Below are 14,374 nucleotides of genomic sequence, written 5' to 3' on the forward strand. Positions count from 1 at the left end.
CTTCACTTTAAAACACATTTCAACCCCTAAAATATTATAATTTCAGTGTCTTTTAGATCAAGTCAATTAAAATTCAAAAATGTTCTCAAGCTTAAAATTTTCAGTGTTTTAACTTTTCTGTTAACAAAGTTCTCATTTATATTAAATAGACTGATGACAGGAGGTGTTACTGTAGTGGTCACAGACTCTTCTCTCCTGTTCCAGGCTTATGCTGGGTTTCATGGTTAGCTGTGCTTTCTTGTCCATGTGGCTCAGCAACACCTCTGCTGCTGCCATGGTGATGCCAATCGTAGAAGCTGTAGCTCAGCAGATCATCAGAGCTGAAGCAGAAGCTGATGAGCTGGAGATGTCCTGCTCTAATGGCTCCATCAACCCCGCCCTGGAGCTGCACGGTAGGCGCAGTTCTGGCTTTGCCACCCTCACTGGGCAGGAGGAACACAGCAAGTACAGTTAAATGCCAGAGGAGTGCTGGCATCATCTCGTGCTTCCCTGTGGGACTTCTCTTGGATTCCTGTGTGCGAGCTCTCTCATGACCACAAAGATTAACTAAAACTGAATGGGTGCAAGAGGTGGCAGCTGGATGAGAGGAGAAGGCTTATCAGCCTCCTAAGATGGCTGGAAGGAAATATGACTCCAGGCTATAAATACGCTAAGGATGAAATGTTAGCACAGGAAAAGAGCTCTTTAAGCTATGAGATAATGCTGGAAGAACAACTGAATCTAAACTGATTACCTACACAGTTGGATTGTAAATTAGGAACATTTCTTCTCATGAGAAGATTCAGTTTCTGAGGAACAGGAGTCATGAATGAGTAGGGCACAAATTGATTCTTTCTGAGATTGGTGCCTGCAAATGTATTGATGGGATAATGTGAAATAAGTGCATGGGATGAGACATTGATGGAGCCTTTCCAGTTTTACTCCCTCAAATGCTTTTCTGTCTTTGCATCACTGTCTTACAGAAAATATAGGAGAATATGAAAATCCAGATTGGAAAGAGAAAGAAAAACCAGTTAATGGGTAATTGTTATTAATTCAGTAAATTCTCTTCTAAGAATTAACCTAAATAGAATATCTGTTTGCTACAATACCTGCCTTTGTTTTTCCAGATATAACAACAATGTGGATAGTACTACATGCACAGTTGAAAAAGAAAATGGAAAAGGAAATGAGCAGGTACTAAAAGTGTCTTTTTATTATGCAATGAAACTTAGTTTTAACCTAAATTGCACTTCTATGCCACACCTAAAGTGGCACAGGTTGTAATGAAGCTGGTTACATGTGAATAAGAAATATACTTGTAGTCAGACACATGTATGAACTTTGCTTGTATAGCTACTTCATTACTGGCTTTGTCCTCCCATTTTACACAAGTTAAACAACCTCACCAGAGTACAAATTCTATATATCAGGTGTGTGTATATGTATCAATCTATACAGAGGCAGTTCTGTAAAGACTAAGAGAGATCAGGAATGGGAGTTCAGGATTTGACTCTGCCTCCTTTTCCTTTACATGAATAATTGCATTACCAGTGTGACTGTGAACCAAGCCACACTGCAAACAACTATATTGCCTGTAAATTGTCTGGCTCTTCTGAGATATCCTCAAATTCTATTTTTGTTCCTGATGATGATCCCTTCTTATACATTAATCAGTGTATCTATTTTCTAAGCAGAATCTACCACCTGCTGAAGCAGAGAGAAAAAGCAGAAATGACAAATACAGTGGGATTTTCAAAGTGATGTGTTTGTGTGTGGCTTATTCTGCTACCATTGGAGGACTGACCACAATCACAGGAACATCGACTAATCTGATTTTTGCTGAGCACTTCAATTCGTAAGAAACTATATTATATTATTGGTATTCTTCTTAGTCCAGAAGATTAGCATTCTTTCTTGAGCTCTCACATGGGTCCCCTAAAACACATTAGAAACCTTGCCCTTTGATTTGATATTATTTGATTCTATTGCTTTTCTTAACTTTTTTTACTGAGACAAAATGAAATTGCCTGTTTGTATTTACCTTACACAGGGAAAGTCTGTAAGTGGTCTGCCAACACATGCAACAAGATGACCATTGTTTGTTAAGTAGTACTTTAGTATTTCAGTAGCTGCATGGAAAAAGATTTTTCTTAGAAGGAAAGCAATACTTGGCATGAATAGAACAAGCACTCTCTAAAGATCTGTTATTAATTTCTAAATACAGCAGGAAATAAGTACAATCTGCTTAGCAAAGAGCATCAGGAGACTTTCAAGAGGCTAAGCACTGTTGAAATGAGAAATCTGTGTCCATTAATCAACAAAAAAGCAAATAATGTCAAGGCAGTCTGAAACTTTGCATTCAATGCAACAATGTTTTAAGTTTTCCAAAGCATTTCCTAATATTAATTTTCTTTATTACGTAGAACTGCTTTGAAAAGAAAATTGGCAAATTTCATTCCAAACCCCTTGAAATCCAATAGTTATTGCTGATAATTTCTTTTCTTCTGCAAACTACCATTGTCAGTAATAGTCCTACTCGAATTCTGAAATAAAAAATAATAAAGAAAAATCATTTTTTGCCCTCCATCCACTGTTTTGTATTGCACATGACAAAATTGGTTGAAGACCAGTTATGGGTAGCATTTGTAGAGTTTGCCTGTGAAGAGTTTACTGTTATTGGCACTAAATCACTGTAGGAAGAGGATTGTTAAAATCAATCACACTTGTATGTTTTCCAGAGGAAATAGGTCTAGAAAATAAATCAGTGTGTCCTGTCCATCCTCGCTTCAGGCAAGACCTCTAGTAGATAATCCAACAATAGCAGATAATCCAACCAGAGCTAAGTAAAAAATTATTTAAAAAACACAAACATTTAACTGATCATCCATTCTACCTGAGGAATATTTGCTCTGGGGATGAAGAATACCTAACTTCAATATTCAGATTACTAGAAATACTTACACAAATATCCATCCCTGTACAAACTTAAACAGCACAAGTACAAAACTAAATTATAGAAGTTTCAGTGTAGCTTCCACTGTTGTTTTCTACATTCATTGAAGCTTTTCCATTTGAGTATATTTTCTTGTGCTAAATTCTCATCTCAAAAAATTTCTTTCTTTCAAGTTCTGTTTCTTTATAGTCCTAACAGAACTTAGGCTAAGCATGGCCCTCCCTCCCCTACTGAACTCACTTTAGACACATATCAGTCAGTGTCAGATCCCCAGACCTGTTGCTGATCCATTGCCCAAATTACTGGCACTGCCGGTTCCTGTAGTGCTCATGATGACCAGGAAGAGGATGGGAGGGTGAGGCAAGAGGATACCACAGGCCACCTCATGCTGAAGTCTGCTGCCAGCCAGAAATGTTCTCCCTCAGAAACTCTTTCTGGTAATTCTCACAAGTCTTCATTCCTTTGCAAAGGTGAACTAAACTTTTTTTTTTGCTTTCATCCAGACGCTATCCAAACTGTCAGTGCATCAATTTTGGATCCTGGTTTGTCCTTTCCTTCCCCATTGCACTTGTTATTCTGCTGCTCTCCTGGGTCTGGCTCCAGTGGCTTTTCCTTGGGTTTGAGTAAGTGAATGGTATAATCAATAAAACTAAAGGTTATTAATATAAAATAAATATTGCATCATAGTTTAATAGGCTCAATAGGAAGAAAATGCAGCAATAGTGATTTTGTTACCTTGATTAGTATGGCTCAGTCTCTGGATGGACAAGAATTTTCTAAAATAAGAATCCTGGACTATTCAGCCCAGTGTGAAAAGTCCATACCACAAATGGGTGTACTCACTCCTTTATAATATACACACATCATCATTAATCAGTGCAAGTGTGCAAGACAAAAGAATACTGAAATAATATACATTTTTTTTTACTGGAAGAATCATAGGAATACATCCTTTATTGGAGTGAGGCATTGGTTTGAATATTTGAACAATGCCTGTTATAAACTGGATGAATTTGTAAATGTGAGGTAAGAAACTTCTGGTTTTCCTAAATTTGTATGTGGTGTAGTGGTAGGGTTTCTGTGTCTCCACTCAGCTTGGGCTTTTATGGTTTTGGAGAGAACAAGATGTCTTTTGGGGTGATTCTTCAAAGCCTTTTTCTCCATGAGTTCACTAACATCTGGAGAGCTAAGTGGGACACCAATCTTCCAAAATTACATGGCTACTTGTGGTGCAAGACATTAAAAGTGAGACTAGTTTTAAGCAGACAGAATCATTCTATGTTTACCCCTCTATATATGAACATTTATAGTTTCATTTTTCTTGATTATTTTGATGTTCTTTTTAACATCATATAAGAGACTTATCCAAGAATGAAAGCCTGGCTTGTAGCAAATATCCTGCTGATGAATATGTAAACTACTTGTGTGAGAAAAACTTTTTTAATTCAAAAACAAAGTAAAGCAAAGTCATAGATTTAAAGATACTCTCATTAAAGAGAGTTATTAAATTAGTTCACATGGTTAAAGTTTCATTCTTCCTGGCCAAATGAGCTGGTCAATAACAGGACACATTTTGTTGCTGCCTCTGTCAGTTTCCCTCTAGGCATTGTCAATTAATTCCAAGATCCTCAGTTTGGTGTGTGATAACTAAATGGGAGATACTGCATTGTAAAGTGACAAATTTACATTTGTCAAGTGCTATTGGTACCTGGAAAGGTTGGACACTTTTTTCTGTATACACTAGTATCTCATCATTCAATATTGCTGCTTTACATTCTAGTTTAAAAAACATGTTCAAGTGTGGTAAGAAGAAAACAGCTAGAGAAGAGGCCTCATCACAGGTGATTCAGGAGGAGTACAAGAAACTTGGACCAATTAGGTATTTCAAACTATAAATCTGCAAACAAGAGCAGGTAAATCTAAATGTCCATTCAGAAAAAATTTATAATTCGTTCTACTTCTGCTATAGCTACCCAGAAACTGTTACACTTGTCCTGTTCATTCTAATGACCCTCCTGTGGTTCACCAGAGATCCTGGCTTCATCCCAGGATGGTCTTCACTTTTCCCAAAGTAAGTGATCTCTTTTGATAAACCAAAAAGAATTGTTCTGTGCCTTAACTACATACCTTCTTTTCTTACCAATTTACAAAAATTAAAATACTTTCAATGTTTCAGAAATATGCCAGACCAAACTTGTTGCAAACCTTTGTAGTGGATACAGAAGATAAACTCCAGCAACTTCACATATATTTGTGAGCAATAGCTGAAATGTGTAAAACCTGTTATAGAATAAAGTAAAGTGCCTCCTAAGAGGGATTGTTACTAGATTTTTGGCTTAATATGGTGAGGGAGAATGCATAACTATTGATGCCAAAGTACCCCACTTCCTTATCAAGTGTGAAATTCAAAGAATAAATCTGGATAGGATTTTTCGATCTGCTGCCCTTAGGGGCAGCACAATTATAGCATACAGGCCAGAATTCCCTGCTTTGACAGCTGAAATTAATGATATAAATCACTGTCCATTCATACATAACTCCCTTAAAATCATAGTTTAACTGAACACCAAAAAGTCAAGAACTATTGTGGGGTTTTTTTGCCTTCTGCTGCAACTTTTCCAGGATTACCTGGATTTCTTTCCCTAAGTAATCAGTCAGTCTTACAGGAACTTCTATTACCATGATATCTCCTTTTCTCTTGCTGCAATTACTGTAATTTCAGTTCTGTTTTTCTGTGATAAAGTTTTGAGTCTTGCTCTGGAGTGGTGGGAAGTAGTTGCAGGATTGGGACAAAAGGGACTTAATGCTGTTTAGGTCCTTATGGGTAGAACATTTATTACTGGCTATCCCAAAGGCCAGTTCTAGACTAGAAGGGTAATTTTACATTTTGTTTTCCTGTGTGTTTGTGACAAATGACACATGAACACACATACCTCATGCCTTCTCTCTTTAAGTATATTTCCACCACCTACACACCTTCCCAGTGTTCTTCCAGAAAGTCTGGGAGGGAGTTTCACAAGGAATAATTGTAGCACTTTGAAGATTTAAAGCGTAACACAAAATTATTTTGCATAAAAAATACCATTTAAAAAGTGTATTAAAAACTAAGATTGTTTTAAAATTATTTACTTTTATTCATTAGGAAAAAAATTGAAAAAGAACTCTTGTTTTTCCCTTATAACAGCAGCAGAGCTGATGATCAGTGTCTCATATGAAACACTATACTCTTGAAAGGGTTTTGGAATGGTGACCTAAATAACAATTAGCTAGCTAAGCAATCAGGCTGGGTTGGCTTCTCTTCCTGTTCCTATTAACACCCAGTGTTCACCCAGCATTGTTTAAAGGGCTACATATTAAACTGAAATACAGGCACTGTAAAAAACCTTTCAAATATGGGACTTAGGGTTCAAATTAATTTTTATTTTCTTCCAGAGAGCTAAATATTCCTATTTGAAGCTGATTATCATTGTCTGAGGATGATTTTGTTCATTGGCAGAGAAAAACAGAATATCTTGTGAAAAATGAGCAGTGTTACAGGTTCTGCACAGGGATGTTGCTTTATGGATACCCTCTAAAGTTGCCCTTGGAAGGAACTGCAAGCATGTATCATATCACATTAGCTGAATTATGTTGTAATTTGGAGGAGGTTACCTGAAGAGAAACAAAACTTTCCTTACACACTTTAAGAAGAAATGAAGCATTTCTTACTATTCATACCCTGACTATTTCTAGATAGATTTAATTTGTCAATCAATTATATTAATAGGCATAAAACCAGTAAATTAGGTTAATACTTTCTGAGCAACAAAAACTTCTCATGGAAAATAAAGGAGTGGGGCATAGGGTCAACACAGGTACAGCTGTGAGCAAGGCATATTCTTAGAAATAAAACCCAAACCAAACAAGAGCAGCAACAAAAAAATCTGAGGGAAAAACCCCTCAGATCTTAGGGACTGTATTTCTGACACTGTGATGTCCAAGAGGCTTGTAGCAGTGCACTGAACTGCAGATTACATCTCTTACACACTTGTTCCCTAAGGCCTCTGAATATAAAATTGCTCAGCATTTTGGACCAAAGTACAGAGATAGGGATGTGTACAACTTCTTTAAGATTATGGTACAGGAAACACCTATAAGGAAATATTCTCCACCCTTACAGAAATCTGATAGCACTTGCTTTCCACAGGGTTTTATCCCACAGTCTTAGAAAGCCTAAGGGAAGTTCTGCCACCTGAAAAGAGCTTTTACCTTATGAAAAGCCACAATGTTGCTCAGAGAATAGTGAGTGTGTGGTATTAGGTGGGAATTGCACCACCCTCAGGGCCTTAAACCAGAAAGGGCTGTCTGATCCTTTATTCTAGCATGCTGAAGATCAAAAGAGTCAGTGTTCTGTGTGTTAAACCTAGTAGGAATTTACTTTATGAGAAACTGAATTTCCAGAAAGAAACCAGGCTTGATGTTAGGGTGGCAAAGCCCAGGTTCCTCATATTTTGAAATTTGTTAATTTTCTTGATAGTCATGCTTGTAATCAAACTGAAAAAAACAAACTAACATATTGCTTTCTGTCAGAATATGCTTCCGGATATCTATTTTTGTCTTTCTCTGTTGGATTAAAAAGCTCTTCTGTGCTTTAAAACTATATGTATCTTGTGATTATATCACCTTAGAAGCTTCATTGAAGAACTAAATTAAATGCTTAAATGTTTGTTTCAAACAAAATTTCCCATCACTGTCGCCACCCACGTTCATGTTCTCAGACCCTTGTGTGCAGTCACCTTAACATGCAAACACTGATCTTTTTGAAACCCCAGCAGAAATACTACTATTTATTTATGCTACCTTCATACTTCTTAAGAGCTACTTTTTGTATTGTCAGCAAGTTTTTAATCCACATTTCTGCTGTAGCAGTATCGAGTAGAGCCCATTATTTCCAGCTTTATCAGATGCCTTTCAAAAATAGATTACCTCTAGTTAATTTTTCTTAAGAAAAAATCTTATATCTATTAAAGACTAATAAGACTAATCCTTCCTTTGCTATCCTGCCCTGCACCCATTACCTCCTTCTGTGAGCAGACAGCAGGATGTTTTAATAAATATTGTATAACACTACAGAAAGAAGCACAGGGTAAAAATGCCTGTTTCCTCCCCATCTGTTGACAGCACATGATCACACATCATTTCTTCTACAGCAGTTTCCTTCCATGTCCTGGTCTGATTCCAGGCTGTCAGATATTAGCTTCAATTAGAGGAGTTCCAGGTTGGCCTTTGGCCTTTGGGTTTCTGAGCCTCATAAGAAACAGAAAGTTCAACACTGAGCTGCAGCTGATTACAGCTGATGTAGGCAAAGTAGGCTTCCCTCACTCTTACACAGATTGTTTCCTGGATGTAATGTATTTTTTTTCATGATTTATTACTTTCTTTACTTCTAATACAAGACCACTGTGTATTTTTGTCCACAGCCATGTTCTCTACAGTGATCTCAGTTGGAGACATTGTGAGATCTCTTGAATCAACATGTTTTCTGCTTTCTTATAGCTCAATCAGATTTGCAGTCTTCTAAGCAGGTAGATGTTACAATACAGTCGTATTGTAACTTGGATAAATAGGCTTTAAAAAATGTTTATCTCAAAATTTGATAATGATTGAAAAACTTCTCTTTGGAATGGCATCTTATGTGTGTCCTCATAATAGTTTGACTATTGACAACTAGTGGTAGGATGTTGTGTGTGTCCCAATCAGGTTTTTTGAGAATGGTGTTTTGCATCAGCATGCATTGTTTCTGTATCTAGATCTCACTTTCCTTCAAAACTTCTAGCAAGCCTTAAAAGAATGTAGAATAGGAACCGAGAGGAAGAGATTTTGCATCTCTAGATCTGGTGCATCTGGTCCTAGACTAAAGATGATATACAGGCAGAACGTCCTACCTTAAGATACCAGAAAAATATAGTAACTATTTTTTTCAAAATGTATTTTCTATGCAGGCAGAGACTAGGAAGCAGGTGACAGAAAATATTACAGAATCACTTCAACTTCTAGGGCATCTTCATTTTGTGACAGTGCTAGCTAAAATTATGCTGGTTTTGGTGTAAGTCAGGTATGCATATTAAGGTTTTGTTTGAATTTCACCTAACAAAGCAAAGGATTAGATATTTGCAGCATATAACTGAGAAAATTGTTTTTTGCTTTCCTTGAAAAGCTCTGGTTCAGTACAAAACATTAAGCTGCTGGGAAGATCTGATGGGAAGTTATTATTGGTCCTACTGTAGCTGAATATTTAGAAAGCATATGGTCTGAGTCTTAGAGAACAAATATATTGGTGTGTTGGTTCAGAAAATCTTACAGAAGAACTTGCAGAAAATAGAAAAAAAAAACAAGGTTAAGAAAATGTTTGCTTAGCTTTCTTCAGTAAAATTTCTTTTCATTTTAATGACTATCTTAACTGAAATAAGACAGACTGGGATATGTCATCAGCTAACATTCAGTAACAGACTTGGATGTGTTAAAATGGCCTTATAGCTCAGCTTGGTACCTTGCCTGATCTTGGGGCTACTCTTTACAAGTTAGAAGGATATTGAAGCAGCTTAAGAAGCAGTAGTGCAAACAGTTCTTAGGTACTGGAAATGACCAAAACAAGCATAACTCTTGTGACTGTCACCCTAATAACAGCCATAGGAGGATGATAATAAGGTTCTGCTGCCTTTCTTCAGCTAGAAAATGCCATTTGTGGGCATGCATTGTGCACTTTCAGGCCTCTTAAACTGACTTTATTGCAGAGCATATTAAAATTATTAAATTTATCATTAAACTGTGAAAACTAGTTATTTAAGCATCAGCTACTCCTGAATATCCCCCATTAGCTTATTTCTGTGTGGCAAAATAACACATGCTTACTCAAGATGTTTATTTATGAATTTATAGGGCCTGTACCAAAAATTTCTACAGATCTGAGGAGCTGACCTTAATTGTCTGCCAGGTGCCCACCCAGCCACTTTTTCACTGCCTCTCCTCAACAGGACAGGGGAGAAAATAAGGTCAAAAAAGCTTTTGGGTCAAGATAAAGACAGAGATAACTGATTGCTTATCAGTTACCATTTTAGGCAGACTCGATATGGGAAAAATTAATGTAAATGCAATTTAAAAATAGAGTTGGATGGTGAGAAACAAAGATGAAAACTAACGCACTTTCCCCTCATCCTCTTTTTTCCAGACTCAACCTGACTCCATTCCTTCTTCTTCTTCTACCTCTTTTCACCACACCTAATGGTGCAAGGGATGAGGAAGAGAGAGTTATGGTCAATCCACAGCAGACTGTGGACTTTCCTGCTACTCTGTCCTCTTCCTCTCTCCTCCCCTCCTTCTCCTGACTATATATATTTATATGTTTTTTTCTTGTTGACTTCTCCTTAGATATAAAAGCTATATTACGGATTCAACAGCTGCCTTAGTGATAGGCCTCCTGTTCTTTATTATTCCAGCAAAAACATTGCCTAGGACATCGAATGGAGAAAACAGTTGAGTATATTTTGATGTCGATTTTACTACAATAAGGTACCTAAGATGCTACTCTAAATGTAACTTATTGCAATGGTTAGAGGAATGTTGTTAAATACTAATGTTGAAGTTTTAATAGAGGGTATAAAGCACTGGGTGTAAAGCATCCCTGGCCTGGAAGTCAGTGACAACAATTACACAATGTGAGCAGCAGGAGCTGTGCAGGAAGCTGCTGCCTGCAGCCCATAGACAGTACTGGAAATAACCTGCCCATTGACTGCAATGGGCTTTGAAATGGCCTGCATGGAGCAGGGCTAGGCTTATGTTTTGAAAATGTTACTGCTTGATTAGGGTACCCTATAAAACCCAAAATTGTTCATTAATTTATTATCATGTAATTTTTCTTCTTCAAAATGGATTTTTTGTTTAAAGTACACCTCTGGCTTATCCTCTTTATGAATTCAGTTGTGCTGCTGAAAACAATGGGATCTATGGGTTCACAGAGAATGGAAGGTCAGAACCAATGAGTCTGAGTGAAACAGCATTTGCTCAGCATCTGCCTGAATAGTGCAGTTTTATTGAGTATATAAAATTCATTGGTATCCTACAGCTGTCTTCCACAAAGGGAAGGAGGGGAAAGGGTCCAGTGCTCCACTGGTGGAAACCATCACAGCTCCAAGCTGTGACAGTTTTCCCCAGTTAAAGATCTGTCCCAGGAAGTGCAGGTTGTTTCTGTCAGAGACCTTGTTCATGTTACATGATGAGGTTTTTGTCTTTGAATATTTCCCAAGTACTTCCTCAGTGCAATTACTTCAAGAGCTTGTCAATATAATTTTAAATGTTGGTTGGGGGACTATATTTTTATAATTTTTTTTTTCTCTAGCTGTTTCTGGCTACATTCCACTGATTACTTGGAAGGAATTTCAGTCATGCATGCCCTGGGAAATAGCTATTCTTGTTGGTGGCGGGTTTGCACTGGCAGACGGCTGCGAGGTAATGCAATTTATAGAAGATACTGAACAAATAACGTGACCCAATCAAAAGCAATTCAGACATGCAGTGAATTCACAGTTATTCTCTTCTTTTAGCAAGTTATTCTCTAGCGATATTGAACAGCATAAATGTGAAGAATATTCAAGATGTTCAGAAAGCAGGTTTAGAGAAAAAGAAAATGCATGCTTCCAAGACCATGCACAGAGATGACTACTGTTTCTTGTTTAATTTAGATCTGATGGGGGCAGGGGTTGTGATGACACACTGTGTCCAAAGCCTTAATGTCAATGATATAATTCCCATGTGGAGCCTGATGGCACTCCAGTAAATCAAGCAGCTTTGACATAGACTCCGATTATGAAGCCTAATATACTCATATTACCATTTTCTGATTAAGACTCCTCTAACCATCTCAGAGATGCAAATATAAATAAATGGAATATAGTTTGCATGGGGTCCTATAGGGCACCACTGAATTAGAAAAATGGTCTTTAAAACATGTGGTAGAAAGGAAAACATTTCAGATTTTTCACTTTTACCTGAATACTTCACTATTAGCAGATAAGTTCTGTTTATATACGATTTAAAAATTTTTCCTTTCAGTGACTTGCTAAACAAAATCATGCTCTCATGTTCCTTATGCAGGTTTCAAAACTTTCTGAGTGGGTAGCAAGTAAATTGACCCCTCTAGGATCATTACCCTTGTGGCTGATTATCCTGATATCCTGCCTTATTGTCACTTCAGTAACAGAAGTAGCCAGCAATCCAGCTACCATTACAATCTTTTTGCCTATACTATCTCCTTTGGTGAGTATAACAAGCTTATTTTTAATCAGAATCTACTCTATCACCTATGTAATAATACAGCTGCTCAAAAAAGCAGTTTTAAAAAGTCTCAATAAAATACTTCATGCAGGTTTTTTGCTGTCCAGTATTGTGCATTGGATATTTGGTTGCTTTAGGTGGTTCTAACAAGAGATGCTGAAAAATTAGTAAAATTAGATAAAAGTTCATTTTATGATTTAAACCCAGATGGCAATCAAGCCACAGGCAGCTGCTCACTCACTCCCACACCAGAGGGGTCCTAGAAAGAATTAGAGGGGGAAAAGCTAGAAAACTCATGGGTTCAGATGCAGACAATTTAACAGGGAAAGCATAAGCCCCATGTGTAAGCAAAGCAAAACAAGTAACTAATTCACTGCTTCCCCTGGGCAGGCTGCTGTTCAGCCATCTCCAGGAGAGCAGGGCCCCATCATACATGACAGTTACCTGAGGTAAGAAATGCCACCACATCCAACTCCCCCTGCTTTATATACAGAGCATGATGCCATATGGTATGGAATATCCCTTGGTCACTTGGGGTCAGCTGTCCTGACTATGTCTCCTGCCAATTCCACCCCAGCCTCTCATCACTGTGGTAGTGAGAAAAATAGGAAAGGCTTTTGCTCTGTGTAAGTACTGCTCAGCCAGAAGAAAACAACCCTATATTGTCAACAGTGTGTTCAGCACAAATCCAAAACATACAAGCCACTGTGAAGAAAATTACCTCAGAAAACTCCAGTGCAGTTTAACATGTGAAAATTGTTGCTATCATTACTATTTGTGAATATTTGAAGCTCTTAAAAGGACAGTTCTCTTAGGGTTTCTTCCAGACTGCATCTTCAACAAAAATGGTTAACACTCCAGGTTGTCTCTAAGAGAAGAGAGGGCTAATAGGTGTGTTTTGTATGTAATTCACATTTCTTCTGTCCTTAGATCAATTCTGTTCTTTCTTCTCATCGTCTCTATCAAAACATCTGATTATTTCTTCTTCAAAACTTCTTGATTGTCTTCTCATCTGCAGCTTTTCCTCCTGCCCAGCCTTGACACATGCTAATGCCTTTTTCTTTCAACGAAATGTTACTCCTCTTTTCACAGAATTACAGAATCAATTAGGTTGGAAAAGATTTTTGAGATCATCATGTCCAATCCTTGACTGATAGTCACTTTGCCAAATGACCATGACACTAAGTGTACTCTGTCCAATTGTTTTTTTGACACTTTCACAGATGATGACTCCACCACCTCCATGGGGAATTAATTCCAATGTTTAACAACCTTTTCACTAAAGAAATTCTTCCTGATGTCCAAGCTGAACTTCTCTTGGTGCAGTCTGAGGCCATTTCCTCTTGTCCTATCGCTAGTTGTCTGGGAGAACAGACTGACACCCACCAACCTCCTTTCAGGGAGTCGTAGAGAGTGACAAGGTCTTTCCTGAGATGCCTTTCCCCAGGCTGAGCACCCCCAGCCCTTTCAGCTGCTCTTTCTAAGGACTTGTGCTCCCAACCCTTCCCCAGTTCTGTTGCCTTCCTCTGGATATGCTCCAGCCCCTCAATGTCTTTCTTGTAGTGAGGGGTCCAGAGCTGGACAAAGCATTCAAAGTGTGGCCACAACAGTGCTGAGTACAGGGGAACAAACACTGCCTGGTCCTGCTGGCCACACCATTGTGGATACAGGCCAGGATGCCAATGGCCTTCTTGGCCTCATGGGCACACACTGGATCATGTTCAGGTCCCGTCAACCAACACAGCCAGGTCCTTTTCTACCAGGCATCTTTGTAGCCTGTCTGCCCCCAGCCTGTGGCACTGCCTGCAATTGTTGCAACCCTAGGGCAGGACCTAGCATTTAGTTCTTGTTAAACCTTTTCCATCCAGCCTGCCCAGATCCCTCTGCAGAGCCTTCCTACTCTCCAGCAGATCAACACCCCCCAAGAGAGTGTCGTTCGCAACTTCACTGAGAGTACACGCAACCCCTCCTTCCAGATCATCAGTAATATACTGTATACAAATTCAGATTTATCATCTTTCTTGCAGTGTTTGTGCTTTTTGTGCTTGTGTAATGTTCTTAAAAATTATTTAACAGAAAAGGTGTTTTCTCATTGTTTCAACTGGCAGTTCCATTCATATTTCACTTGTG

At 38.1% G+C, this 14,374-nt stretch overlaps 1 protein-coding gene across 5 annotated transcripts in view; it reads left to right on the top strand.

Moving 5' to 3' along the window:
* The window catches only part of SLC13A1 (solute carrier family 13 member 1), a 29,624-nt gene that overhangs the window by 7,579 nt on the left and 7,671 nt on the right, over positions 1-14,374 (top strand). For 4 of the 5 annotated variants that reach the window (XM_064422253.1, XM_064422255.1, XM_064422252.1 and 1 more), the window contains exons 4-13: positions 205-392; positions 963-1,020; positions 1,110-1,176; positions 1,677-1,837; positions 3,439-3,558; positions 4,716-4,814; positions 4,905-5,006; positions 10,343-10,446; positions 11,310-11,419; positions 12,065-12,226. In XM_064422253.1, coding sequence (XP_064278323.1) covers positions 205-392; positions 963-1,020; positions 1,110-1,176; positions 1,677-1,837; positions 3,439-3,558; positions 4,716-4,814; positions 4,905-5,006; positions 10,343-10,446; positions 11,310-11,419; positions 12,065-12,226 — 1,171 coding nt within the window. Of the gene's footprint in view, positions 1-204; positions 393-962; positions 1,021-1,109; positions 1,177-1,676; positions 1,838-3,438; positions 3,559-4,715; positions 4,815-4,904; positions 5,007-10,342; positions 10,447-11,309; positions 11,420-12,064; positions 12,227-12,634; positions 12,694-14,374 lie in introns of all 5 variants that reach the window. The other variant, XM_064422256.1, reaches the window with a different exon arrangement.

Source organism: Passer domesticus, chromosome 5 (assembly GCF_036417665.1).
Source record: "Passer domesticus isolate bPasDom1 chromosome 5, bPasDom1.hap1, whole genome shotgun sequence".
NCBI lineage: Eukaryota > Metazoa > Chordata > Aves > Passeriformes > Passeridae > Passer > Passer domesticus.